This window comes from Pagrus major, chromosome 24, assembly GCF_040436345.1.
Source record: "Pagrus major chromosome 24, Pma_NU_1.0".
Taxonomy (NCBI): Eukaryota; Metazoa; Chordata; class Actinopteri; order Spariformes; family Sparidae; genus Pagrus; species Pagrus major.
The window spans coordinates 3,936,411-3,962,821 of record NC_133238.1 but is presented as its reverse complement, the minus strand read 5'-3'; the positions used below and the strand labels follow the sequence as shown (position 1 = coordinate 3,962,821).

General features: G+C 39.3%; 1 protein-coding gene across 1 annotated transcript in view; it reads left to right on the top strand.

Moving 5' to 3' along the window:
• The window catches only part of creb3l1 (cAMP responsive element binding protein 3-like 1), an 84,929-nt gene extending 67,496 nt beyond the window's left edge, over positions 1-17,433 (top strand). Inside the window, exons 9-13 of the mRNA XM_073462477.1 lie at positions 8,086-8,154; positions 12,399-12,501; positions 13,362-13,524; positions 15,230-15,398; positions 17,172-17,433. Of these exons, the coding sequence (XP_073318578.1) occupies positions 8,086-8,154; positions 12,399-12,501; positions 13,362-13,524; positions 15,230-15,398; positions 17,172-17,208 (541 nt within the window). The 3' untranslated portion in view covers positions 17,209-17,433. The remainder of the gene's footprint in view (positions 1-8,085; positions 8,155-12,398; positions 12,502-13,361; positions 13,525-15,229; positions 15,399-17,171) is intronic.
• The last annotated feature ends 8,978 nt before the right edge of the window (positions 17,434-26,411 follow it).

Here is a 26,411-nt window from a genome sequence, read left to right as displayed (position 1 = left end):
GTAATTGGGGAATCCAACACAGCTTTAGCTTCTGCGCCAAGTGAGGGAATCTTAATTTGATCAAAAAAGTTATGAAAAGATTCAGTGGTTATATAGCTTTCCAACGAGTAGTTTTTGGGAGGGTTAGTTATTTTATACCGCCATCGCTAAGAGCAAACAAAGGCCGCTCAGCGAAGTCGCAACTCTTCTCTGCTCTGGCGCCCCAGTGGTGGAACGAACAGATTAACCAGAATTAAATCTTGGTTCAGTAGCGAACCTTGTATGATGATGAACTTCCTACAGGATCTAACACAGTTTTTTGTATGCGAAGGGGAATGGATTTATGCACAAGCACAGCGATGCCCCTGGCATGCGATGAAAAAGAACATGCTATTACTTGGCCTGGCCATCTTTTCCTGAATCTAGCAGTTTCACTTGAGAGTAAATGTGTTTCTTGTATAAAGATGATTTTTTTAATAGTACTGTTTTAGTCTGGTCATTACTTCCTCTTACATTCCATGAGACCAGCTCCAGATAGAAATTCCCATTCATTTACCTCACAACATCATTTCAGTGGAAGAGCCCTGTTTATACCATATAGCCTTATCTACAAAAGCAAGCACCATACAACTTGAAAAACAGAACAACCTTAAAAACATTGAATACCTATAAACAAATCTCTGAACTACCTACCTGTGAATAAACTTCACAGTTATCCCTCCCTCCCAGAAAAATAACTAGACTTGGTTATAGTCACTGATCCTTTAGAAGGAGCAGAGAAAACGTCCTACTATTACTACCGACTTATGCTCTGACCCTGGTAATAACATAGTGGTCACCTAATAGCTTAACTAAATAAGATATGCACTTTAATGTAAACAAGATTTTGTCTTATCAAATATATAGTAGATATTTTGATTTTTCAAAGGAAAATGGAGTGCAAAACAAAAGTGCCAGTTCTTAATTGTCAGTTTTTAGGATTCACACCTTAGGCTAAATTCTCAGTGTGCAACAATATGCTCAGTGCAGGCTATAGACCACATGGATGTCTACCCATCACTCTGGCGGACACGTCGGATGAACCCCTCCACCTCCGCTGGAGTTTGGTAAAGGTGTCGGCTGCCCTGGAGGAAAATCCTCATCTTAGCCGGAAAAATGAGTCCAAAGTCAATGTTTAATTCCTGGAGCTGTTGCTTCACCTCGTTATACTGTCTCCGTTGTTTCTGTATCTCTGTGGACAGGTCCGGGAAAAACACAACGTGGTGGTTGCGGTACATCGCTTGTCTTGATAGTTGAGAAACTTCATGATGATGGCGCGAGGGGGACCGTTAGGAACCTGCTGATCTGGTAATCTGTGGGCTCGCTCTATGATGAGCGGGCTTTGAAATGTGTCCGTACCCAAAACTTCTGGCAGTCAGGTTTGAAGAAATGACGCTGTATCTCCTGTCTCGGTCCCCTCGGGCAAACCAATAAGTCTCAGATACCAAGAACCATAGATTAGAAATGAGATACCAAGAACCATAGATCAACTACGTTGTCTGTTTTCAAGATCGTCCAGTTTCAGTGTGAGCTCATGAACCTTCCTTGAAGGGATGATTCCTTGCTAGCCAGCGAGGAGATGTCATCTTCAGCTTTGCTGATGCGGGTCTCGGCCGTGGTCATCCTCTCAGAGAAAGCGACAATTGCATCTTTTATTTCTTGGTTGGAAGATATGACTTCTCGTATTTGAGTAGAAAAGTCCGCTCTCAATAAACGTATGGTTGCTACAACTTCTCCCGTTTTCCTCGATTTAGTTTTATGTTTGTTTGGCATTTTTGAATAATAAACTAAAGTTAAGGCAATATTGGAGCAAGCCCTGGCAGTTTGGTGACTCTTTGTCGTGATGGAAGTGCAGATATGGGCCCAGTAGGTCAGTGCTCAAAATCCTGTTGCTGCTCAGGTAGACGCCATAACCGGAAGTCCTAAGAGACACTTTTTTTGATGGTCACTCTAGTAACTCAGTCTTGGGTATTTTTTTCCAGCGTATTAAATGCTGATGTAACGTATATTAGGCTGGAAATCACAAATAAAAAACACAGTTTCACCTGAGACATACTGCCAAATGATCTTTGGTGCTGACGGGGTCTCTGAAGTCTGTTTTGATTTCCTTTAATGATTGCCAGGATAATTGATGTTTGACTCTGCCAAAAGTATGAATGTAATTTGTTTTCAGAACTTGCCAGCTCTACTGACAGTGTGCTGGATTTCCCTTACTCCTGTCATTTATGAAGAATTTCATACAAACCATATTCTTCTTTGCATTTTTTTTTTTTTTGTATAACACACATCAGTAGGTCAGTAGTATTTGACACAGCTGGAGCGTGCAGCGCATGCTTGGTGCTGCTGCTTATAGAATGTTGTCATTCATCAGTGTGGACGCTAACATCATTATATTTATTGGTATAGTTATGATTCTTGGTATGGACAGCCCTTAAGAAGGACCAAATTTGAAAAAAGTGAAGTGCAAATGACCTACGTCTAACCTGAAGTTCAGATCAATGTGGTAGAATACATACATACATTTTTTTTATTATTTTTTTTCCCTCTGCTTTGTTTATTAGTTTTCACAATTGAAAAAGAAACACTACAAAAGTTTAGGAAAAAACAATGCTGCTTTTAAATCTTAGACGTAGATGTCAGTTTGGTTATCGTAAAATCTCTCTTCTCTAACAGCCTGGGTTAAAACTTTTTAATGAAATAAGAGTATTTTTGTACCTAGCAACAGACATTGCCAATAAATGGGCTAATGAGCCTACTGACAAAATCATCAAAGGGCTGGAATGAGGTTGTTAAAGGGCCAAATTCAGCCCACGGGCCCCCATCTTATTGGTCTGGACTTTTTTAAGATGCAGATTGATACACATTCAATTGTCTAGTGTGAGTGTTTACAGCAGCAGGACAGCCTATGTGTGACTTGTCTCATAATAAACTACAGTGCCCATGTTCATCATAATATCACACAGTGCTACTCATTGATGTGTTGAGGAATAATGGAGCTCTGTGGCACAGCCAAATAAGATATATCAGGCTTTACTTGTTAGTAAGATCAGTTCCTTGTTGGTTTTGATCTTTTTATGGGATTTGTTGACAATATTGAATAGAAAAATATATAATAGTAGACTTATCCTTGAAGCTTGATGACTGGATGTTTCTTATCAAAATACACCTTGGGAGATATTGTTCGGCAACCTCATCATTTACCTTCAATGTTTTTCAGTTAAGTTGTTTTTTTCTAAAATGTAACTTCTCATTGAGTCTGAAATAAATCATGGAATGGTTTTGTACTGCTGAAATAATCACTATCTGTTGGAAATGAGTGGCGGTTACATTGCAAAAAATGACTAACTTTTACTTCCACTTCCCCAAGCAATCTAACAACGTATCTAACAATGTTGTATTTGGTCCAGAAAGCAGCCAAGTTGGCTAGTGATGTTTCCCCTGAGTTGAACCTAACCACAGGCCTTTTTATACATAATTGTGCTATTTATATGCTGGCATGGAGAAGACAGGAAAAATGCAACTGGCAAAAGAAAGAATAGATATAGCTGTGTGATGGTGAAGTGAACTTGAATGCAATTTTTGTATTTAGAGTTTTTTTCTAACTACTTTGGATCTGAGTGTGGTAACAGACAGAGCTCTGTAGGGGATTAAGCTTGAGGCAGCACACCAGCAAACTCACAGGTTTTTTGGGGTCAGGTTCAAATGTCCAGGTGAACATATAAAGCGTACAGAATGTATTTCATCTTTGTTTGTCTTTTCATCATTTGTAATTCTGGCCATTCCTTGCTATGGCAGACCTCCAATAACCTGCTGAACACGTGTCACATTCAAAGAGTCCTTTACAAGGAGGGTGAAAGAGAGGTGAAAATGTGGACTTGCTTTTACGTTGCTATAATTGCAGAAAGTAAACTAATGCAGTCAGTTGATAAATACCCAAAGAGTTCCACACATGTGGTTACAAACTGTTCTGGTAATCCCATTTGCAGTATGTGTCCTCATGCAAGTTCTTTTAAAGGAATCAATACTTGAGAGAAGAAAGAGGAGGTGTGTAAAAGCATATGTCCTTTGACTCTTTGTGTTTATGTTTCTTTTTGGGACAAGAGGACAGGATTATCAGAGGATCCCTCAGAAATAAAACAGCAGGACAATTCACTGAAAGGAATGTGTATGAATGAGCCGTATTGAAACCCAACACAGGAGGAGGGCAGGAGGATTATAAATAAGTACAAGATTGATACAATGTTCATTGGAAAATCAAGGTCAATAGGATTAGTAGGAGATTAGTGGAAGACACAGTTGGGAGGCTAGCATCTCTCATCCCTGAATTCTTTAGGCTGAAATGATCTATAGGATAACTTACATGTCACAATTTATTTTAAATATCTCAAATGTTTAAAGACACTGTGATAAAAAAAAATATGGCACCACATCTGTCAAGTAAATAAATGGTCTAGTTCTAGAAATGTGGAGCTTCTGAATAATTATTACCTTTTCCAAGGAGGTTATTTTTTCACCTGTGTCCGCTTGTTGGTTGGTTGGTTTGTAAACAAGATTACACAAAAACTATTGAAGTGATTCCCACGAAACTTGGATGGAGAATGGGTCTTGCCAAGAATAGACCACATTAACGTTTGGCGCAGATCTGGATAAAGGGACGTATCCAGGAATTTTTTCTTACTTTCTTTAACATTGCAAGATAGGGGGCCCTATTTAGATGGTCTATAGCGCATGGTCTAAAGCGTAGCGCGCTAGTGTGTTAAGGGCGTGTCCAATTCCATTTTGCTAGTTAAATGGCAGATAATCTGGGTGCAAAGTGTGTTGCATGTTGCAAAGAGGTGGTTTTTGGAGTCTTAATTAGTCATGGGTGTGTTTTGGGTGGAACATTAATCAAACCAATCTGAGTGTCGTCTCCCATTCCCTTTAAGAGCCAGGTGCACCAGGGCCTGGCACATATTAAACAGTAGCGCTCGTCTTCGCTGAGAGAAAGGGATGTGATCCTCTGCTGCTGGATCCTCTGCCCCGCTGTTTTACAACCATCTGTCCCATCAACATCTCTGTTTGACTGCATATGAAAAAATACACTGATATTTAACTGAGGAGGAGGATGTGTAATGTGTCCTTTAAATAGCAGGAAACAGACTGCGCCTTTGACTGTAGACCAGCTTTTTGTTGGTCTACGGTGCTGTCGCTTTCTGCTGCCTCAAGATAGCAATGCGCCATCAGTGCGCCTGGGCATATTTAGGCTGCTGGTATCTATGAGTGACTATCATTTGATGCAGATCCAAACAAAAATCTGAATATAGCTGATTTAAATATGTTTTATTTAAAATTGGATTAGGCTTGATTGAATAGAAGGGGACTGTTGGGCTTTGGTGGAGGTATGCGCTCCACTGAGTACCATTTTAGTTCAAGTATTTGTTCACCACAGCATTCACTTAAATGACACACGTATGTTAAAATGTTTCAGCATGTTTGTACGATTGTAAATTAATTTAATTATTGCTGCAGCATCTCTATTCACCTTCTGGCTGTACACCCTGGTTTAGTGCCTTTGTCTTCAATGCCGCCCTCCCAAAAGCCCAGTGTGCTCTGATTGGTCAGCTCTCACAGGCCTGAGAAGACACTGCCCACTGTGTTTCTGCATCAGCTCCACCAGTGTTTTTGCAATTCTGGCCATGGCTGAGGGTGGTGACTGGATAGTTGTGATATCACAGTCTTATGGCTTGTTTGAAGGCACAGTTCCTAATTACTGGATGTGTACATTTATCCATGGATAAAACATTTTGATGCTTTTAAAGTATTTATACAGTTTAGCAGCTAGACCTGCTTTATCATCCAAACAGACATGGAGATCTCAATTTCTAAGATATGGGATTAAAATAAGACTCATTATTTTAAGAAGAATAATTGCATATTCATTACTAATCAAACAAATCCATACATTTAAAGTTGCGTAAAATTGATACATACTGGCTTGAAGTCTTTTGTGAAATAGCCAAACCAGCTGCAAGAATCACAACCCTTGGGTCTCAGTTTTATCTGTGAATCCAGAAACTTTATCATAAAATTAGCTTGATAGTTGGATGGAGAAAAAAAAAGAGCATCTGGATTAGGTCAGATTGATAAAACATTGTTACTTTGGCCCCTGTTGACTCCCATCTGTCACCTCCAAGTCCAGTGCTCACAGCAGACAGCACCTGTCAGCTTCATTAAATGCCTAGAGACCCAACCAGTGCTCAAACACTTATTTACATAGGACTAATTCACACACATACCCTTTTTCCACCAACATGAAACCAGTTTTGTTCCAGTTTGAGTGCCAAATTTTGAATCATTCATTGATTTGGTTTGACACTTGAAGCTAGGACCAAAAAATAAAGTTATCATTGACCTGAAGTTTGAACAGAAGTGGGTGGGTCATTTTCTGCAGGTCTTTGCGCATAGTGTAATGCCCTCTATTAATGACTAAACCTTTATTACAATTGTTTCAGTCACTGGTGGAAATTCAGGCTGGTGCACCAGTGTTCCATGGATCAAACGTGATTTTTCTGAAAAGGGCCCACAGTGAATCCAAGGATTCTGGGAAAGAGTTCTGAGGCCCTGTGGCCACTTTACACACCTTAACGAGTAATATTATTTCTAATAAGAGTAAATAACTGTTTTGCACAGAGCTGTGGTCTTGCGGTTAAGCCCACTCTAAGGGTGGGTAGTGGGTTCTGAACAACACAATCCACAATCTACTTAAAGGCAAATCATAGAGATTGTGGTATTTAATGTTGTCTTACTTTTGTGTCCAATCTTCACATAACCTCATTGACTAGCAGATCCCCCCTACATAAAAATACTGATAGAGTGATGTAGCCAACTTGATAGCTAGGCCGATTAGACGATTCTTGCATTCTACAATTACAACAGAGGCTGCAGGGGAGGAATAAAGCAGCGGAATCCAAGAGCAAGGTCGAGACAACAGAGGCTTACAGAGAAGAGGAGTTATAAGCCGTGTCTTCCCTCTCTCATCATGGGCAACGTGAGATTGCTGGGAGAGAGAGCTAACGTCGCTAGCCAGGAGTCAGAGGGAGTACCGGGAGTGTAGTTTAATGTGCTTTACTGAGACATGGCTGCACCAGGACATTCCTGACAACAACGTTTCCATCGAGGGCTATGAGACTGTTCGGGCCGTCAGGAACCGCACTGGGAGTGGTAAGCGTAAAGGAGGGGGGCTTGCCATTCTAGTTAGCAACAGGTGATGCAGTCCTGCTCATATTACCGTCAAAGAGCGTATCTGTTGCCTGGACATTGAACTGTTTGCCGTTGGACTCCGGCCATATTATCTGCCTCAGGAGTTTTCACATGTTATTGTGGTGACTGTTTACATTCCTCCCTCTGCCAACCCGACGTTGGCGTGTGACGTCATCCACTCGGCCATAGCCCGGTTACAGACTCAACACCCGAGTGCATTCATTGCTATCTCGGGTGACTTCAACCACGTCACCATGGATACAGCACTGCCCAACTTCACACAGTATGTGAGCTGTCCTGCCAGAGAGGAGAGGACCCTAGACTTGCTGTATGCTAACGTGAAGGATGCATTATTCCAGACTTTGAATGGGGGCAGCTGCAATGCAAGCAATTTCCCCTCGGGGATCAATAAAGTATTTCTGATTCTGATTCTGATTCTGATTATCAACAATCTACAATCTACAATCTACAATTTGTCACCCAAGGAAGGAGTGACGAATTGTAGATAATGCAACATGAGTTATAGCTAGCAGCAAAGTAGATGAGGATGTCATGCGATATTGTGTTTCCATGCCGCAAATGGAGATATACATGGACAGTTTAAGTCAGGCTATAGTCAAAAGAGCATGTCAAATTTGAGAAAAATGATTGCAATTTAGATTGTGGATTGTTATTACGATTAAATAGATTGTGGTATTATTTTTGGGCTGGATCCTCCTCACTTAGCTCACAATGGTCTAAACCTGTCTGCATTATCAATGGAAAGAAATTGTAAAATCAAAGCTACTGACAGAATTTTGTGTCTGTTTGTGTGTCTGTCTGTATCAGGGTCGAGAGCTACACATCAGAAAACAGCGACCTGTGGAGAAAAGTAGAAAACCTTGAGACTGCCAACAGGTAAGGCTCACATACACACACAGGGCTATTAGTGTTGTCGTGTCGTTGTGTCTCTGAACAGACTGAAGCTCTAATGCTGGGTCCCAATTCTAATATAACAGACCTAACATTCTTGTAACAGTGTTTGGATTATCATCAATAAAAGCAGCAACAAGATGTTGAAGGGTGCGGCTTGATCAGCTGAAAGATGAATTATCTGTGGTGATGTGCTGCAAGCAGGAAAACTTTGGCCGAGCTGCAATCATGTAGTTGTCAAAGGACAAAAGTACTCAACTGTAGTTTATACATATTAGTACTTATGCTCTGTATGTAAAAATCTTTTGGGTCCACAGTTTTTGTGCAGTGTGTTATGCGGAGAGAATTAAAGGAGTCTACAGAGAAATGTATTTGAATGTTGACTAACAATATGAAACCAATCTGCTATTATCCTGGAGTCAGTGGGTGGATGGATGGGTGGGTGGGTGTGGTAAGATTGAGGACTGAGGGTTGGGGGGGTCTGTTTCTACATCTGTCTGTCTGTGGCGGCCTCAGCCTGTTATTAAAGCTGTGACTGAACAGGAGCTTTCATCATGGAAGGCAACCCCCTCCCTTCCCACCACACAAACACTCACACACTCACACTGATGAAAATGTTACACCACCACATGGAGGAACAATGAGTTGGCATAAAGTGGCAAACATGAGTCAGCACACTCACTCAAGTCCAAAAAAAGTTTTTTAAGCAATACATTAAATTTAAGATGCTAGTTTTTTAAAAGGCCCCAAATACAATTATTAATGGTCATTTCCTTCTCCATGCAATGGTTTCTCTGTCCTGCATGTCCACCTTGATTCAGACAGACCTAGGTTAGTGCTAAGGGTTTATTATTTGTACAAGTATACAACTCTAGTAAGCTAAATACGTTATGGGTTGTGGAATAAACACAAACATTTTAGGATGTCATCTTTGGCTTTGGGAAACACTGGTTGACTTTTTTTTTGACCAAACACCTAAACAATTAATCAAGAAAATGATGAACAGATTAATCAACAATGAAGATAAACATTAGTTGCCGCTTTAGAGTTATCTTAACTCTATCATCATGTTGCATTAAATATGGTAACACTTACTAATAATAATGATTAATAAATTGGGCCGGCAGAGCAAAAGTGCTCCTTGCCCACCCAATCTAAATTTAAGAAGACAAAATTTAGCTAATGGAAAACTAGAACAGAATATACCAGTATTATCTCTTCTAACTCATGACTGGGTGGGCAGCCTATAGCTTACCTCCGAAGTTACACACTGCCTGCCCCCTCTTCTCGTCTTGTCCAGGCAAATACACGCAGCGCTCAGGGGCCTCATTTATAAATGTTGCATATGCACAAAAGAGGGTGTCCCCCTTTTTCTGAGCAAAGTTTGGGATTTATAAAAAACAAACTTGACAGGAGAAGTGCGGCCCTTCATGGAAACTCTGACCCATGTCTACGCACATAAACTGGAGTAATGAGAAACAGTGCTTCTGATGGCAGAAGGATAAAACAGCAGCAGTGGTTTGAACTTGATACCTTTGTGTAAAATAAATCGATAAAAGGACCTCTAATTTGTGAGGAGTTTATTTGCAAAAACAAAACAGCCATCCTGAAAACGAATAAACACAATACTTTCATGTTATGTAATTCATTCTCTTAGATAACAACGTGCAGAATAGGACAAATTTTGTTTCAGCCTATGTCACTGAGTGACTATGAGTTCATAGTTTAATATATTTTTATCACCTGTTCATTGTGCAGAACTGTCGATGAGTTGATGGTCCATTCACTGTCAGTTACAATCAGGGTAATTTTTGATATCATTGTCTTTCAGTGTACAGCTGCAGGCCTGCAGAGGGCATGAAATTAATGAGTTTTATATACATACGTATACATACATACATGTTGGTGCGACGTGGATCTCAAGGAATGTGATCGGTTCGCTCGGAAGTATTGCATTTTTCTTGCTTCTCCTCCAGTGCTAATAACGGGGATTGTTACCTTTGCTTGTATTGTGATTATACTCTCACTCCGCTGAAGCAACGCTCTTCGCTGCCAGAGTGTCTCTGTGGGAGAGAGAGCACAGGATGGATGTCCGAAGGGCGGGCTGCCCCTCAATAATGTGTAAAAAAAAATAAACGCATATTAATCACGTTCTAAGACACCCCTTGACCTTACGTCACTGAACATGTTCCCTTCACGTTCCTCACAGCAGCTTTGTAAACATGATGAGGCAGATAACACTGCTGAGCATAGGCCTACTGAATAGAAAAATCCCACTCCAGCCAGTGTTTCATCATGTCTAACGGTTAACATTCTCTCTCAAACCGAGAATGCGCTGTGGTTAATAGTCCGACGTATTACCATTGCTACCAGCCTGCTGTTTCAGCATGATTATGGATAGCAAAAGCATGGATATTAGCACAGATACAAAAAGCATCGATATTAGCAGTGATAGCAATAGCTTTAAATATCACCTCCTAAAAATCCTTAAAATGTCCATTTATTCATTGATCATCTACCAACAAACATTTGCATTGAAATATTTTTAAATGCTTACGGCAAATATTGATATGTGTGATTAATTATGATTAATTAATCACAAAGTTTTTAATTGTTTGGATAAAACATTTTAATTGCTTAGTAGCCCTAGTTTTAATTTTATTTGAGAACTGTGTTCATCCAATGAAAAGAAATGTAATGTAACATGGGTAACATATGTTATGTTATGTAATGTCATTATCAAGATGAAGTTATTCTTTATTTATTTTATGCTAGCCTAAGTCAATCTGCTTGCAAAATGGTTTTTCTTTGCCACTTTTTAGCACAGGCACAGTTTGTTAGCAGTTTAACAGGCACATTAGCTCACAGAACTAATAAGCAATTTTACAATGTCTTTATTTTACTTTATGTTAATTTTAATGGATTAAAATAAAGATATGTTTTCTTTTGCAATCTGCATAATTTTACCTGCTCTCTCTTGTGCCCTTGCAATTCCTCTTGTGATATGCTGACCCCATTTATCAATGACGGTTAATATGAAGTGTTACTTAAAATATGTATTAAAAAGTCTTGACTAAAACATGGACTTAACAGATATTTATTTGCGATTTATTTATGAAAATTGATGATAATTTTATCAGTGTGTGTCCAGTGCAGAGGTTCAGCAAAGAGGTTCACTATTTGATTAGCCTATCTTACCACCAACACTGTAAGCAGGGGGAGAGTGCTGGCCTAGCTCTCCTAAAAGTAAAAAAATAAAAAACACACCTCACAAAAACTTCAAGCACAGTATTGGGTTAGATTGACAAATGTTAAAATCTTGTGCTGAATATTTACACACACAACTGTGCACCCAGTCAACCAGCATGACCATGGGGAGTACATTTAAAGCAGCAATAATTTAGCAGTAAATTACTGCGGTTTCACATCAAAGTCCTGTGTGAGTGATGCTGGTCAGTATCATCCCATAGAAGTTTATTACAGTTGACAGCTGGTAGTCTAATGCTCCATTCTGGTGCACGTGAGACGCCACATGGGAATGTGAAACACTAGATATAGAGACTGACTGACTGATCAACCAGTTTTTTGTCTGGTTTAGTTTGTAATGTAATAAGTGAGTGACTGACTTCCCAAGGGCAGTGTGTTCAGCAGTAACTCGTTCTCTGTCTCCACTTAGTGGTTAGAGTGTGTCCTCACATCTACTGACAGCTCATACCATCAGAACCCTGCTCTCCAGATCACACTGATATACTGTATTCCAGTGGTTTTACTGGTTTGCTCTGCCCAACCCTACAGTACTGTTTGTTTACTCTGGCTAATGGACGAAACAGCAGGAAATCAAGTGGACTGAGGTTTCTTTAATGTACAATTGGCCTCAATATTGAGAACCATACATGGAAAGAGAAATTACATGCATGGACATTAGCAAAAGAGTATGCACTTGGTGGCAGCAGGATATGTGGGCCCAAGGATTTACCTTTTCCTCTTAGGCTCTGCACAAACCCTCACAGTCTAACTCCAACAAAGGCTCTAAGGCTCAGTTTAACCAACTGTTATTATTTACTTGAATTTAGACAAAATCTGTGAGAGGGCAAGTGTTGTCTTAGTGGCTCAATTCAGGAAAAGAAAAGAGCCTCAACCAATGTGTTGCCTACAGTCATCCCCTGCTTTCTCTACCTGTGAAATAATGTACTCTACCTTTCTTGCGCTTTTTCTCCGTGTGTCTTTAGGTCTCTTCTACAGCAGCTCCAGAAGCTTCAATCATTGATTTCAGGGAAAGTTGTCCCCCGATCTTGTAAAATGGCTTCAACTCAAACAGGAACGTGCCTCATGGTAAATATATTTTGGTTGTTTTTGGAAAACTCTTTATGGACATACATTTGGATATTGTTGTTATGAAGGGAACTAGAGGTGAACAGGGTAAAACTTTTAACATATTAATACCACCATGAAACTTCTCCAGCTGTCTATTTGCATTAAGACAATTATCATAAGTTTTTTGTAATTGTACGTTTGTGCGAATGATACATTATCTAATAAATATTACTGAAATGGCATACATTTCCATAACAGAAATGTGAACATTGGATGAAGCCAGGTTCAAAATTCTTGTTCCTTTTTGTTTACATGATAAAGTGATCTTATTATTCCATAAATTTGAAAATACTGGTGACTGTACCCTGTTTACACTACAGGTGAAAATGGTAAAACAAAAAAAAAACCCAAATCAAAAAACTGATCTGAGGTATCATTTCCCCAGTTGATTTCATTGACAAAATTAAGACAAATATTTCTTGTATCACAATTTATTTAAGATGTTTTATGGTAACATATGTAAATTATGCTATCATAACATGGTTTGAACAGAACGGAAATCTGAACTAAAAAAAACTCCTAAATGTGTATTTTTGGATGTTTTTTTTTCACTAGTCTGACAGAACATTTTTTTACCTGTAGTGTCTCCCCTTAAAGTCACTTTATTTACCTCTGGACAGTCTCATCATCAAATGTTACACTCAAGGGAAACACTTTTTGTCATAAATGAGTCTTGTTCCAGCTCTTTATTGAAGCCCTATGAATGAGCTCTATTCTAAAAGAATTACCCTCAACTATAAACCATGTTGTCTCCAGGACTGTGCAGTTTTCCTTTATGATTATTTATTAATGTGAGGGTTTTGTTCCCCTCTGTGCAGATGATGGCCGTGTGTTTCATACTAGTGTTGGGCTCCTTCTCTCCCTGCCTCTCGCCCCTCTCCCTCCTCTCCGACACCTCCTCTTTGTCCTCATCCTCCGCTTCCTCTCATCCCTCCTCCTCTCCTCCTCTTCCGTCAGCGGACCACTATACCACCAGTCAGGGTAGGTCTATAGGTAGGTCTACCTATTATGCAACATGATTATAGAAATTAAGTCATACAAGTACATTCAAAACCCCATTCAAGTTTTTTAATGTGCCCTTAGACTTTGCTTCTGTGTTTCTAATACATTACCCAGAGTACCCTTCATCAACCCTGAATTAAAGTGAACATGTTGGATTCAATACTTGTAGAACAGCTGTAGCAATAGTTATAGCGATAGGAAAAGGAGAGACATCACATTTAGAAAAACAACTTGCCATGATAATAGACTGAAAAGCCCAAATCAATCCCACAGATCAAAAAGTGTTTTATTTATTTATTTTTTTTGGTTCTCGCAAAGACAGCTTGTAGAGAGGACAGAAGTAGGCTTACTCTTACTCTTAGGAGAGCCCTTTTGAAACTATAAGTTAGGCTGTCATCATGTTAACTAGCACTCCTTTTTGCCAAAAACCATCCTCTGAATGGTATGGGAAAAAGTCTTCCTGACTGTAACCAGCTGAGGGAGCAATCATACTGCTGAAGAAGACAGCTTTCCATTAGTATGGGTCCCACCTGAGTTCTCATAAGACCCACTTGTTTTCGATGCTTGACTCAAACTGTTGACACACAGTAGCACTGGTAATGTCTGGTTTTGGCAGTATTTGAGTGGCAGTAACACTCCAACGTCTTCACACCATCACACCGACCCCTTCAGCCTCTCTTCTGGTCCTCTGCTTCTTATATTTTACTATAGAAGGAAAGCAGAAGTACCTCAAGTAAAAAGTAAAAACAAATTTTATATGGATAATAAATACTGAATATTGACACTTGAAATGTTACTTTTTTGATACCTGTGTGTCACTGATATTGTGATAAATATCATATCATAGATTATTATCGCTATGATATCGTACTGTAAGTTTTTGGTATCATTACATCCCTAGCGAGAAAATCCCCATCGCTACATGAAACAACAACGACAACCTCCAAGTTATTAACCTACACGCTGAAAGTGGCGAATTACGCTATCATGTTTGCTAACAGCACAAATTTAAACAAGCTAACAGCTAGTACCTTTTCTTTTGCTGGGATTTAGCCATTTTAATGCCAGGACTCACCTCTCTACATGAAGTGGAATGATACTTCTTGTGTAAAGGTGGTAATTTTGGAAAGATGGTTTTGTCAGTAAAAGTCATGGGGCACTAAAATTATCACTGTTGATGATTCTTTACATCAATAGCAAGTTTCAGTCATTTTCAAAGTACAAAATGTTGGTCAAGAGGGAATTTTATGAGACTATTGCACTAGAGATATCTATACTGCATTTCACTAAAATGGGGCCAGTAACTATAGACATATCTCACTTGTTTTATGTTTAATAAAGGAGAATTCCCTTTAAATACATGCTCGATAATCACAATCCCCATAAGGGTAGGGAAAACAAATTCAGAAGTTACAAATTCTTAAAACTGGGGCTGCAACTAACAATTAACTGTATAGGCCATAAACAGAGTCCAAAGTGATGTCTTCAAGTGTCTTGTTTTGTCCAACCAAACGTCCACACATTAAAAAAGCTTAGAAAACTTCGAAAATTAGAAAAAGAGAATATTTGGACATTTCCCTTGATTAATGAGTGCGCCTTTTTCCAGGAGTCTGGGAAATAAATGAATTCGAGTCATGCCGCCAAGATGACATGGGAGTGAAATTAGTGTGTTTGTGTGTTGCAGTCCGTTCCCGCAGCCTGCTCTTTTACAATGAAGGAGCTCCACTGGAGGAGAGTTTAGTCACATCAGAAGCGGAGAGGCTACAATCAGGAGGCCATTCCCACATTGAGACAGTCCGATACACAGCTGATGCACACAGCAACCAGACAACTGGGCCCAACTTTGACCGCAGGTAAAAAATTACACACACACACACACACACACATATACATATATATATATATATATATATATATATATATATATATATATATATATATGTATATATATATATATATATATATATATACATATATATATATATATATATATATATATATATATATATATATATATGTATGTATACACACACAGCTCTGGAAAAAATTAAGAGACAACTGCAAAATTATTAATAATTAAATTCCAAATAAAAATATTGTCATTTAAAAAATGACAATGGGTCACAATGGTAACAAAAAAGATGCAGTGTTTTCAGACCTCAAATGAAACAAAGAAAACAAGTTCATATTCATTTACAAACAACACGTCAGTTCAGAAATCAATATTTGTGGAATAACCCTGATTGTCAATCACAGCTTTCATGCATCTTGGCATGCTCTCCACCAGTCTTTCACATTGCTGTTGGGTGACTTTATGCCACTCCTCGTGCAAAAATTCAAGCAGCTCAGCTTTGTAAGTAAGTAAGTAAATTTAATTTATATAGCACTTTTCATAGATAAAATGCAATAGAATACAGAGATCACAGCAAAAAACACACAATGGCACAAATCCAGGTACCTTCACAGAGGCCCCAGAACATCAACATCAGTAAAAAGCCTGTCTAAAAAGATAGGTTTTAAGTTCTCTCTTAAAACCTTCAGTGGACTCTATGCTACGTAAGGTCAATGGTAGTGCATTCCAGAGGCAAGGGGCAGTGGCCTGGAAAGAGCAATCACCTCGTGTTTTAAAATGAGTGCGGGGGACCATCAAGAGTTTCTGATCTGATGACCTTAGTGAGCGTGAGGGAGAATAGGATCTCAGTAGCTCCGTGACATACGAGGGAGCTTGATCATGGAGGGCTCGAAAAGTAAGTACTAAAATCTTAAAATGAATCCTAAAATTAATTGGTAACCAATGTAGGGAATATAAAATTGGGGTGATATGATCCCTTTTCTTAGATCCAGTTATGAGCCTTGCAGCTGTGTTCTGCACAGTTTGAAGGCGATTTACAGCCTTTTTGTTAAAACACATAAAAAGAGCATTACAGTAGTCAATGCGGGATGAAACAAAGGCATGAATCATCATCTCCATTTCAGGTCTTGAAATCATTGACCTTAGTTTAGCGATATTCTGCAGATGATAGAAGCAGTTGTTCACCAACTGTTTACAGTGGTGGTCCAAGGACATGTTTGATGGCTTGTGACCATCCATCTTCCTCCTGATCACATCCCAGAGGTTTTCAATGGGGTTCAGGTCTGGACGCAACCTGATGCTCACTGTCCCCCCCTGCCAGTCAAGCCAGAATTGAACCCTTCTTTTCCTCACTCAAACCTTTTCTTTTCAACTCTTTTAGCATGGTCAATAGTTCTTTTTTGATTCCAATTACTTTTGAGGCACTACTAGCACTGTTTTTGCCATCCAGCTGGTCCTATTGCAAGAGGATAGTGATGACCACAGCAGTGGTTTTTATACTTTTCCTCGTTAGATTAGATTTGGGTACAGGTGATCACCTAATCAGTATCTCATTGAGTAGAATGAGGTGTGCTTGTGTTGGAATTCAACAGACACTGGAATGGAATGGCTGTCATACATGTAGAGATGCTGATTTCAGAAAAATTTGTAGTTGTCTCTTAATGTCTCTTAGCTTTTTCCAGAGCTGTATATATGTATATACATATACATATGCTGTGATCTTTTTATGTCAAAAAAACTCCCGGCACTAATTGACTGCATCTCCTCTCCTCAGAGAATCAAAACCAGATGGAGTCTCAGAGTTTTTCTGACACAGCCTGGCCTCTCCTCCATGACTTCTCACCTCTGGCCCCTACAAAGCAAGAAGCCTCCAGATTCCTGGACTCAGCAGGCTTCATATGAACCACAGGAATGAAATCTACATCATCATGTCTTTTAGAGAGCTTCAAGACTTCAGACACTGCTGTCCTTCCATCCTCCATAACTGGTTTACTGCCTGTATGTATCATGGTGCTTCACTTCTCTGCTTAAACAGACTCTGCTACACTTGAGTATTCTTCATTTTGAAGGGATCGCCTTATTGGAATTCCCATTTTTATGCATTCCAATATAGCTAATTAAACAATCGTGAAGAATACTTAGTTTAAATTCATGAATAATATTTTGCAGATACATTGCATTTGAAACATAGGGGCTTAATTAATTCTTGACAATATACAGTAACTTACAGATGGAATTTGCAGCATTTTAATAGAAATAATTTGTCACCACAAATGAGTCAGACCATTGCCATGTCAGGACAGAGTTAATACAATTATTTGCTACTTTAGGCTCTGTCCTCACTTTTTCTCCGAAACAAATATAGTGTTGCATTGGGAAAAGCAACATCCTCTTTATGAGAAGTGTGGTTTTAATGTTGAATCACACAGAGACACCTTGCACCTTTAACAACTCATGATCACAAATACATATTTGGAGAGACATGATTGACCTTAACTGTGGGAATCTAGGTGATGTTAGCACATGGTTCGTATATTTTACAACCAAACTCTAAATGTACAGTACTACATCGTATTTCTTCTTAATTTAATAAATTGTTTTGTCTAGAAAAGGTCAGAAAACAGTTTAAAAAAAAAAAAAAAGACTGTCAGTTTCCCAGAGGCTGAGCAGGAACCAAAGAATGTCTGACATATTTGCTCAATAACTGACCTAAGTTATTAATTAGTTATCAAAATGATTTGTTTAATTGTTTGATCAAACAACTAATTAAATATCTTCTTAATAGTACATAATGAATGCGGCATGTGTTGCCTGCAGGTGCAGGACATGCAGGTGTGATCAAAATGTGTAAACATATCCTTTTTAAAAGAAAGCAGTGCCTTTTAAAGTGCCTTCCACTTACAGTGGTCAAATAAGACCAATTCGGCCTTGCACGTTAAGTCCACTAATACAACTATAAACCTGAAAAAGTAACTTGTCAACAAATCACACACTTTTTGTTTAAATCAGGGCTGGCCTGAAACCACACTTTTAACTAATCATAAACTGGATGGAGGTTCAGGATTTATCTGTCCCTCTGTTTTGCCCATGGATGGGCATAGCAGTACAAGCTTGACAAATTCACCATTGCTAAGAGCCAGCCTGGGTTTGCTCACTACACAACAGTTGTGTACTGTGTCTGCAGTTAAGAGTTTCAACAAAATATGTAATATTTTATTTTTTCCACTTTTAAAACTTTTTAAATCTGTCTCTGAGGTTAAAGCTAGTTTTTCACATCCAATTTCTGACCAGAATTCTGCATCATTTTGGGGGGCAACCATATTTTTCATATCAAGGGACCTTTAAAGGGGGCCTGCCAGAGGTTGGGGAAACATGACATCTAAGTATTTTTATGGAATTAAAAATTGTATATGTAATATATTTGCAGCATCGAAAAAGAGCATATTTAATTTATGCAACAAAAAAATCTTGTTTTTAAGATCAGTTTATCTTAATGTCTTGTTTTTATAAATAATGTTTACAAAAAACTCAAAAATACTACTTATAATATATTCTGAGCATCAAAAAAGAGCATAATAATTTATGCAAAGAAAAAAAAGAATTGTATGTTGTGTTTTGGCATTGAGGATGATGTGCAGTTGTACATGCTGTTTCATGAATTGTAAAACTTTGACATGATCTGTTTGTGTCTTTTAACTGTAATACAGTGTTGTTTATGTTTCACTGCTGTCGCCTGAAAACCTCAGTTTCCCTCAAACTGAAGGTTTTTCGTTTTGGTTTTTTTTTTACCCCTAAAGCCAACGAATTTATCAAAAAATTTAAAATTTAAATTAAAAAAATATGAATACATTGACAATAATTATTAAAGGTGAAAAATCTAAGATTTTAGTAAAAACATTTATTAAAATTACAAGACAACAAGTATTAAAATTATCAACAAAAAGCATATTCATATGCAAATTATCAACAACATTTTTATGTGTTGACATTATGATGCCTATGAATTGGGTTGCAGAGATATCTACTGAAGTAGCTAACCAGCTAGCCAGCTCTCACAGTCCAAAGCTCTTCTGCTAGCAGTGCAAACTAGAGTGCGGCTCAGTGCACATTGAATTCCCAGTCTTCTTGCTGTCTCATTTCTAAATTTTTGTCCAAACCCGGCCTGGCCCATCAGGTCTCCCCGGGTCTTAGCCATGCTCTAGGGTAAACACCAACACTCCCTGGGTGCTCAGAGCTCCCAGTCTGGACCATTAACTGCAAGGATATTTGAACTAGCTAATGGTAGTTACAATTAGTGGTTACAAATATTGGTTAGTATATTTTAAGTCAAGTTAGTATGAATTTGACAGGTGGCCAATTCTTACATATTGCACCTTTAATGTAGATAATATTTTGTCATAAATGCATCCTATAACCTTAAACCCAGCAGTGGAGGAAACATCTCAACATCAAAATGTGCTCATGCGACAGCAGTGTAAGTTGTATTTATTCCTAATTGTAGAAAGTGTGTATATATTGATGAAGTCAATCAGGGGACTAATACATTCCAGGAAGTAAAACACCACTAGCTTTGTTATCATCACAATTTAAAGGAATACCAGGACATTTACAACAAGTCAATATTTCTTCACCACATGATCATGACCATTATCATCCATGAAACATTTGTTTTAACTGTCATGATATTCCTTCAAATGAAGCTATGAAAACATTTCACTGCCCAGTCCACATCCCTGAAGAAATAGTCAAACACAGAATTTGATCCCCAAAACATCACCATGAACACAGATTTTCTTACTCGTCTCTTTATCTATTTCATTTTGTGTCCCTCATGCTAAGCGAACACAAAAACATCATGTATGTGACTGCAGCCCATTGCACAAACATCCTGTCATTCTCACCTTTAACAGTCCTAATGCACCGATGTACATAAATAATGACACATGGTGTGCAGTTGTTGTAAATAAGGGCCTTGTTTTTGTATTGTGACATAGTCCAAGGTTTTAACCTGTGGAATTCATGTGGAAAAGGAGAATGGGAGAAAATCAGCCGATATTTTGGGAAAGGAAGATGGAAGGTGGGAGAGATTTTAAAAAAAGAGGGTGACTTTTTTCACTTGTAATGAAACCTTGACAACACAGCAGCTGCACACAGTTTGAGTAGTTGTAAAAGACCAGGAGGTGCTTGATTATTCCAACCTCTTTATGAATGTTTGGAGAATGTTTGAGAGAGAATAATAAAGCACTTTCCAGGGAGTTACTTAAAATGTGTTTTGGTAAAATGTTGTCTTGGTTTGTTGTATAGCATCTTGCATGTTTACTCCATATATAACTATGTTATCTTAGTGTAGTTTGTAGAGTAGAAACCAGCAAAATATAAAAAAACTGCATCAGCAACACTGTGTCTGTGCAATTTCTTGATTTAAATGTGGCCTTTATGTCAAGCAATGGTTGGTTCTGGTCCCAGTCTTAAAGGTCCCATATTGTAGGAAGTACAATTTCCAATCTACTCCACTGTGCAAAAACGCTTATTTTGCTGAGAGACGCTCAAAAATTTGACCGAAAATGAATTACAGAACAAGTGAAACCATTCCAGGGTAGGAAACTTCCTTGAAAAACCTTTTCTCACTTAAATACAGCATACATTTTCCATAAGCGAGTTTTGACCAAAAATTAATTCAAGAACAACTGACACTATCTATCTATCTATCTATCTATCTATCTATCTATCTATCTATCTATCTATCTATCTATCTATCTATCTATCTATCTATCTATCTAATGTTGACACAACTTTGATACGATTACACAGCGTAATTTGTGGGCCTTGTACTGGAGTGTTTGTGTGCATGTGTGTTTGAGTGAGACAGAGAGCACATGTACGCATACAGAAGGGGGAGGGGCAATAGACTGAACGGGAGTGAAAGACAATCGTTAGAGATATATCTCTATATATCTATGTAGATTGATCTATCTATCTATCTATCTATCTATCTATCTATCTATCTATCTATCTATCTATCTATCTATCTATCTATCTATCTATCTATCTATCTATCTATCTATCTATCTATCTATCTATCTATCTATCTATCTATCTATACCCACTACAACGATGGCCTCCATTCCCTGTTGAATTCACTTGCTCCTGTTAAAACTCGGACTGTGTCATTCACCAACTCTGCTCCCTGGTTCACACCCCATCTACGTCAACTCAAAGCCAAGGGACGTCAACTAGAGCGGCTCTTCAAAAAAAACGGACTCTCTGTTCACAAATGTACCATACCCACATCCAAGACACCCTCTCCTCAGTTAAATCACAATATTATGCAGGTCTAATCAGTGCTGGTGATGGGAACACTCGAGCCCTGTTCTCAGTGCTCAACAACACACTGCGCCCTCCGACCTCACTTCCTCCACATTTTTACTCCTCAGATCACTGCAATTCCCTAATGTCATTCTTCAATGAAAAAATACTCAAGATTCAGCAACTGACCCCTCAAACCCCCTGCATTCCATCCCCTCCGGTTTTCCACGCCCCCTTCTCTCAAGCGTTCTCTAGCTTCCAACTGCACTCTGCTGCTGACATTTCGGACCTCATTCAGAAATCTAGAACATCTACCTGTCAACTTGACCCCCTGCCTACTTCCTTAGTCACTGCCTGTCTCCCCTCCTTGTTACCCTGATAACTGCCATCATTCACTCCTCCCTCACTTCTGGTTCTGTACCATCCTCTCTTAAATCTGCTGCTGTTACACCTATACTCAAGAAACCTGGTTCAGACCCCAGTGGCTTCAACAACCTATGACCGATCTCTAACCTACCATTTCTCTCCAAGATTCTGGAAAAAGCAGTGGCTTCACAGGTACACGCACATCTCCATAACAATAACCTTTACGAACAGTTCCAGTCTGGATTCCGCCCACGTCACAGCACAGAAACAGCCCTCCTCAAAATCACTAACGACCTCCTGATGGCAGCTGACTCCGGACTATTATCCATCCTCATCCTCCTCGATCTGAGTGCGGCCTTCGACACCATCTCCCACACCACCCTCCTTGACAGATTAGCATCTATTGGTATCTCTGACACACCCCTGGACTGGTTTAAATCTTATCTTTCCGGCGGCACTCAGTTCATCCAGTTGAAAACCTTCACATCCCAACCATCTCCCCTCTCCTCTGGTGTTCCCCAAGGCTCTGTACTGGGCCCCATCTTGTTCATCATCTATCTCCTCCCCCTTGGACAGATCTTCCTTAAATTCAGCATCCACTTCCACTGTTATGCGGAAGACACCCAGCTCTACCTTTCTTCCAAACCCACCAAACTCAACAGTGATAAAACCGAGGTTCTCCTCATTGGTTCCAAATCCACTCTCACGCACATTCCAAGTTTCACCGTCCCCATTGATAACTCCTCTGTTTGCCCCTCCCTACAGGTTAAGAGTCTGGGTGTTGTCCTTGACAGTACTCTCTCATTCCAAACCCACATCAATAACATTACCCGGTCAGCCTATTACCATCTACGCAACATCAACCGCCTCCGTCCATCCCTTACTCCCAGCTCCACTGCCATCCTGGTCCACACTCTCGTCAAATCCCGCCTGGACTATTTCAACTCCCTTCTCTTTGGTCTCCCCCACACGTTCATCCATAAACTCCAATTGGTTCAGAACTCTGCCGCCTGCATCATCACCAGGATCCCATCGATCAATCACATCACACCTGTTCTGCAACAGCTTCACTGGCTTCCGGTCAAATTCCGCATGGACTTCAAAATTCTGCTCCACACCTTCAAGGCCATCCATAACCTCTCTCCCCAATACCTCTCTGACCTCCTCCACATCAACACCCCTTCCCGGACACTCAGATCCACCTCATCTATCAGCTTCATTGTGCCTCCTGCCCGTCTGTCCACTATGGGGGTCAGAGCCTTCAGCCGCTCTGCCCCCTGTCTCTGGAACTCCCTCCCCCCAAGCATCTGAAACATTGACTCATTCTCCACCTTCAAATCCCATCTGAAAACCCACCTTTTTAAACAGGCCTACTCCCTCTAACTCTCTTTGGCGAGGACATCCTGTCTAACACACAGGTTATACACGTAGTCAAGTTCAACTGTAAAGCACCCCACATTTGTGGGAGAAAAATATGATTCTGCCAGGACATTCTGTCCTCATATGATAGGAGGCCATACGTACTGTATCCTGTACAGACGTTAATGTCTGGATAAGGATAGTGAAGACTGCTCTATGAGTTTATATCTCATGGTCTCTGCAACCTAGTTATTCAAAGCTACTGTAGATATGTCTACAGAACAGATGTCTGACAAACCAAGCCAAAGCAAAGCTGACTGTGTAAAACTCGTAAGGAGGCCTTCGATCTATCTATGTTTGCAGACTTAGTGTCTGTGACCTATTTACCTCCTATTCCTCTGGCTAGAGGTGAGAAACTCTGCATTCACCCCCCCCTGATATGTTGTTAAACAGATAACCATGTATGGGAGGGATGCTTCCTGAGCTGGAGATATAATCCGACCATTTGGGAAGACTTGTTAAGGATTATCATGGCGTCACTCTGTGCCGACAGACGTGCTGTTATTTTGCTCCTCCAAGATCATGTTTTATAAACTATCTCAACGTAAGTCATCGGTGTTTCTGAGTCTTTTTCATCTCTCCTGAATGGTCAAGGGAGCCAAAATTCCACCACAACATTGATATGTATTTGGGGCTCCAGGACATTAGGATGCTCAACATTTTTTCTATAATTTTTAATCTTTTCAAACCCTATACCTAATGACTTCTGCTTTCTAAGATATAAATCTATAGATAAAGGCCTTTGTATGCAATTCACATACCAGTTCTATTTGATCTCAAGAAAGCAATGACAAGTACATTCATAATCCACAGATGATATCCTTTCATTTTAAAAGTCTACATTTAAATTTAAATTATGATTTAGGGCAGGAAACGGATGCTAAACCTTTTAAAGTTTCCTAGGATTCCTTGTGATATCAAGGTCAAGTTAATTTCAGACCCACGTGCTTCTCATCATCATGTCAGTGAAAACAGGCCTATAGCTCGACTAAACAGTGGAGTCAGAGCCTGACATGAGGTGGGCTGAGAGCGGCACAGAAGGCAGGCCTCCCTTTGATATCGTCATCATTTCCCTCTCCCAACATCATAACCCTCAGCAGTCGGGGGTATCCTCCACGCCTCTGAAGTGTATATCAGCTTCTGTCAGCAGCTTCGCCCAGAATGGTGACAGAAGGGTGACTTTCATGAGATTGACGAGGGAATGTCACTGCTGCCTGGGCCAAGCCAAATCAAATGTTCAGCAGGACAAAAAATCCACCTGCAACAAGTAGCAAGTTTGAATATGACACATATGACCTTTCCCCCGTCACTGACAATTTCATCATCTGATATACAGGCATAGTGAAGGTCTTAGTAGAAGAGTTGCAAATCTGCTAAAGTTGTATTCTAGATTATTTAAGTAAAATTGTTATATAATATTGCAACAATTCAATTGTATGATGTTAAATCTCAATTTCATTAAAACAACTTTTTTTTTTCAATTCAGTGGGATACGTTTTTCAGTTTCACGTCAGGTTAAAATTAAGAGTCTAGTTAACACATTCAGAACCATGTCAGTACTCAAGTGTTCAAGTTCAAAATGATAAATGACTTAACATTTAATAATTTAACTGAAATGCTCAAATTGTGTGGTTAAGAAATGTTCAGCCCCGTCTTCTGACAAAGCATGTGACCTGCCGATCCACTAGAGGTCAGGTCAGGTCATGTAAGGGGGGCCTTAGGCATGAAAAGTACTGATGTGAACAAAAGACAGACACAATTCAAAGAGCCAAAGAGTCTGCCTTGGCAGGAAGTTGAGGATAGCAGGGTGGTTTATTCAAGAGACTTTCACCCAGTCCACCAGGGTCCTAGTCGACTGTGAAGCAAATAGCCAGTGGTGTCTGAGGAAGTTGTTACACAAAGCCATGATCTTTTACTAAAACAGAAATTCATAATGATGGCAATAAAACTACTTGGTCAATTAGTGAATAGTTGTGTTGTTGTCATGGCAAGGTTACTGTTGTTGTCATGGCAAGGCCAAACGCAACAGTGACACAGTGGACCAACGGGTCTATTTCATGGTTTGTCGTGATACCAGGTTGAAACATGAATTGGTTATTATCACACTTCTAGCATGCAATTCATTGGGTTTCTAATCTTCTAGAGTAGGACTTCTCCAAATTGGGCCAAAGTTGGCCTGCCATAAGGTTTGATTTGGCCCACCAGATGTTTCTGGCAAAAATAAGATTTAAAAACTTTTTTGAACAATGATAATATTTATGCAGTTTATTTTTTGTGAGGTAAAATCGCTCTGTAATTATGAAATGCCTTCTTATTAATATGTTTTAACTTTAAAAACTCATTATAGCATAGTGTCAGAAAGACACTTTGCACAATAAGTCAGTCAGTTAAGGGAAATTGATATCCTTGTAACATTGTGCATGTTAACCAAATAACACAATATAATTTGATTTTGGCTCTTGGCCTATTTTTAAGTTTCAACTTTGGCCTTCTAAGGGCACATTCTATCCCTGCTATAGAATGCGCTCTTTTTCTTATTTAAAGGAAGTTACATGTTGGTGGATTAGTATGAGTTACGGGTCACCTCTCTGATTGAAATAAAAAAAGAAGTTGATACCCCTCTTCCCACCACTCATGAAATTGTTTCGGTAAAACACTTCAGTAAGATGTGCAGAAGACACGTGTTGCTAATGTAAAGAGAACTGATCAGCAAAGTCAAAATGCCTCAACAAAAATCAGGGGCTCAAAAGAGAAATGCAGGGTAGTAAGGGAACAAGAAAATGAAAGGAGCAAAAGTGTGAGGAGGCAGCAGGTATGACAGGCGAAGCTGAACGTGATCTCATGATTTAATGCCTTGCAGTAATTTCTTCAATTAATGTTTAATTTCACTTTTCACTAATCACTTGTTCATTAGAGGGTATTT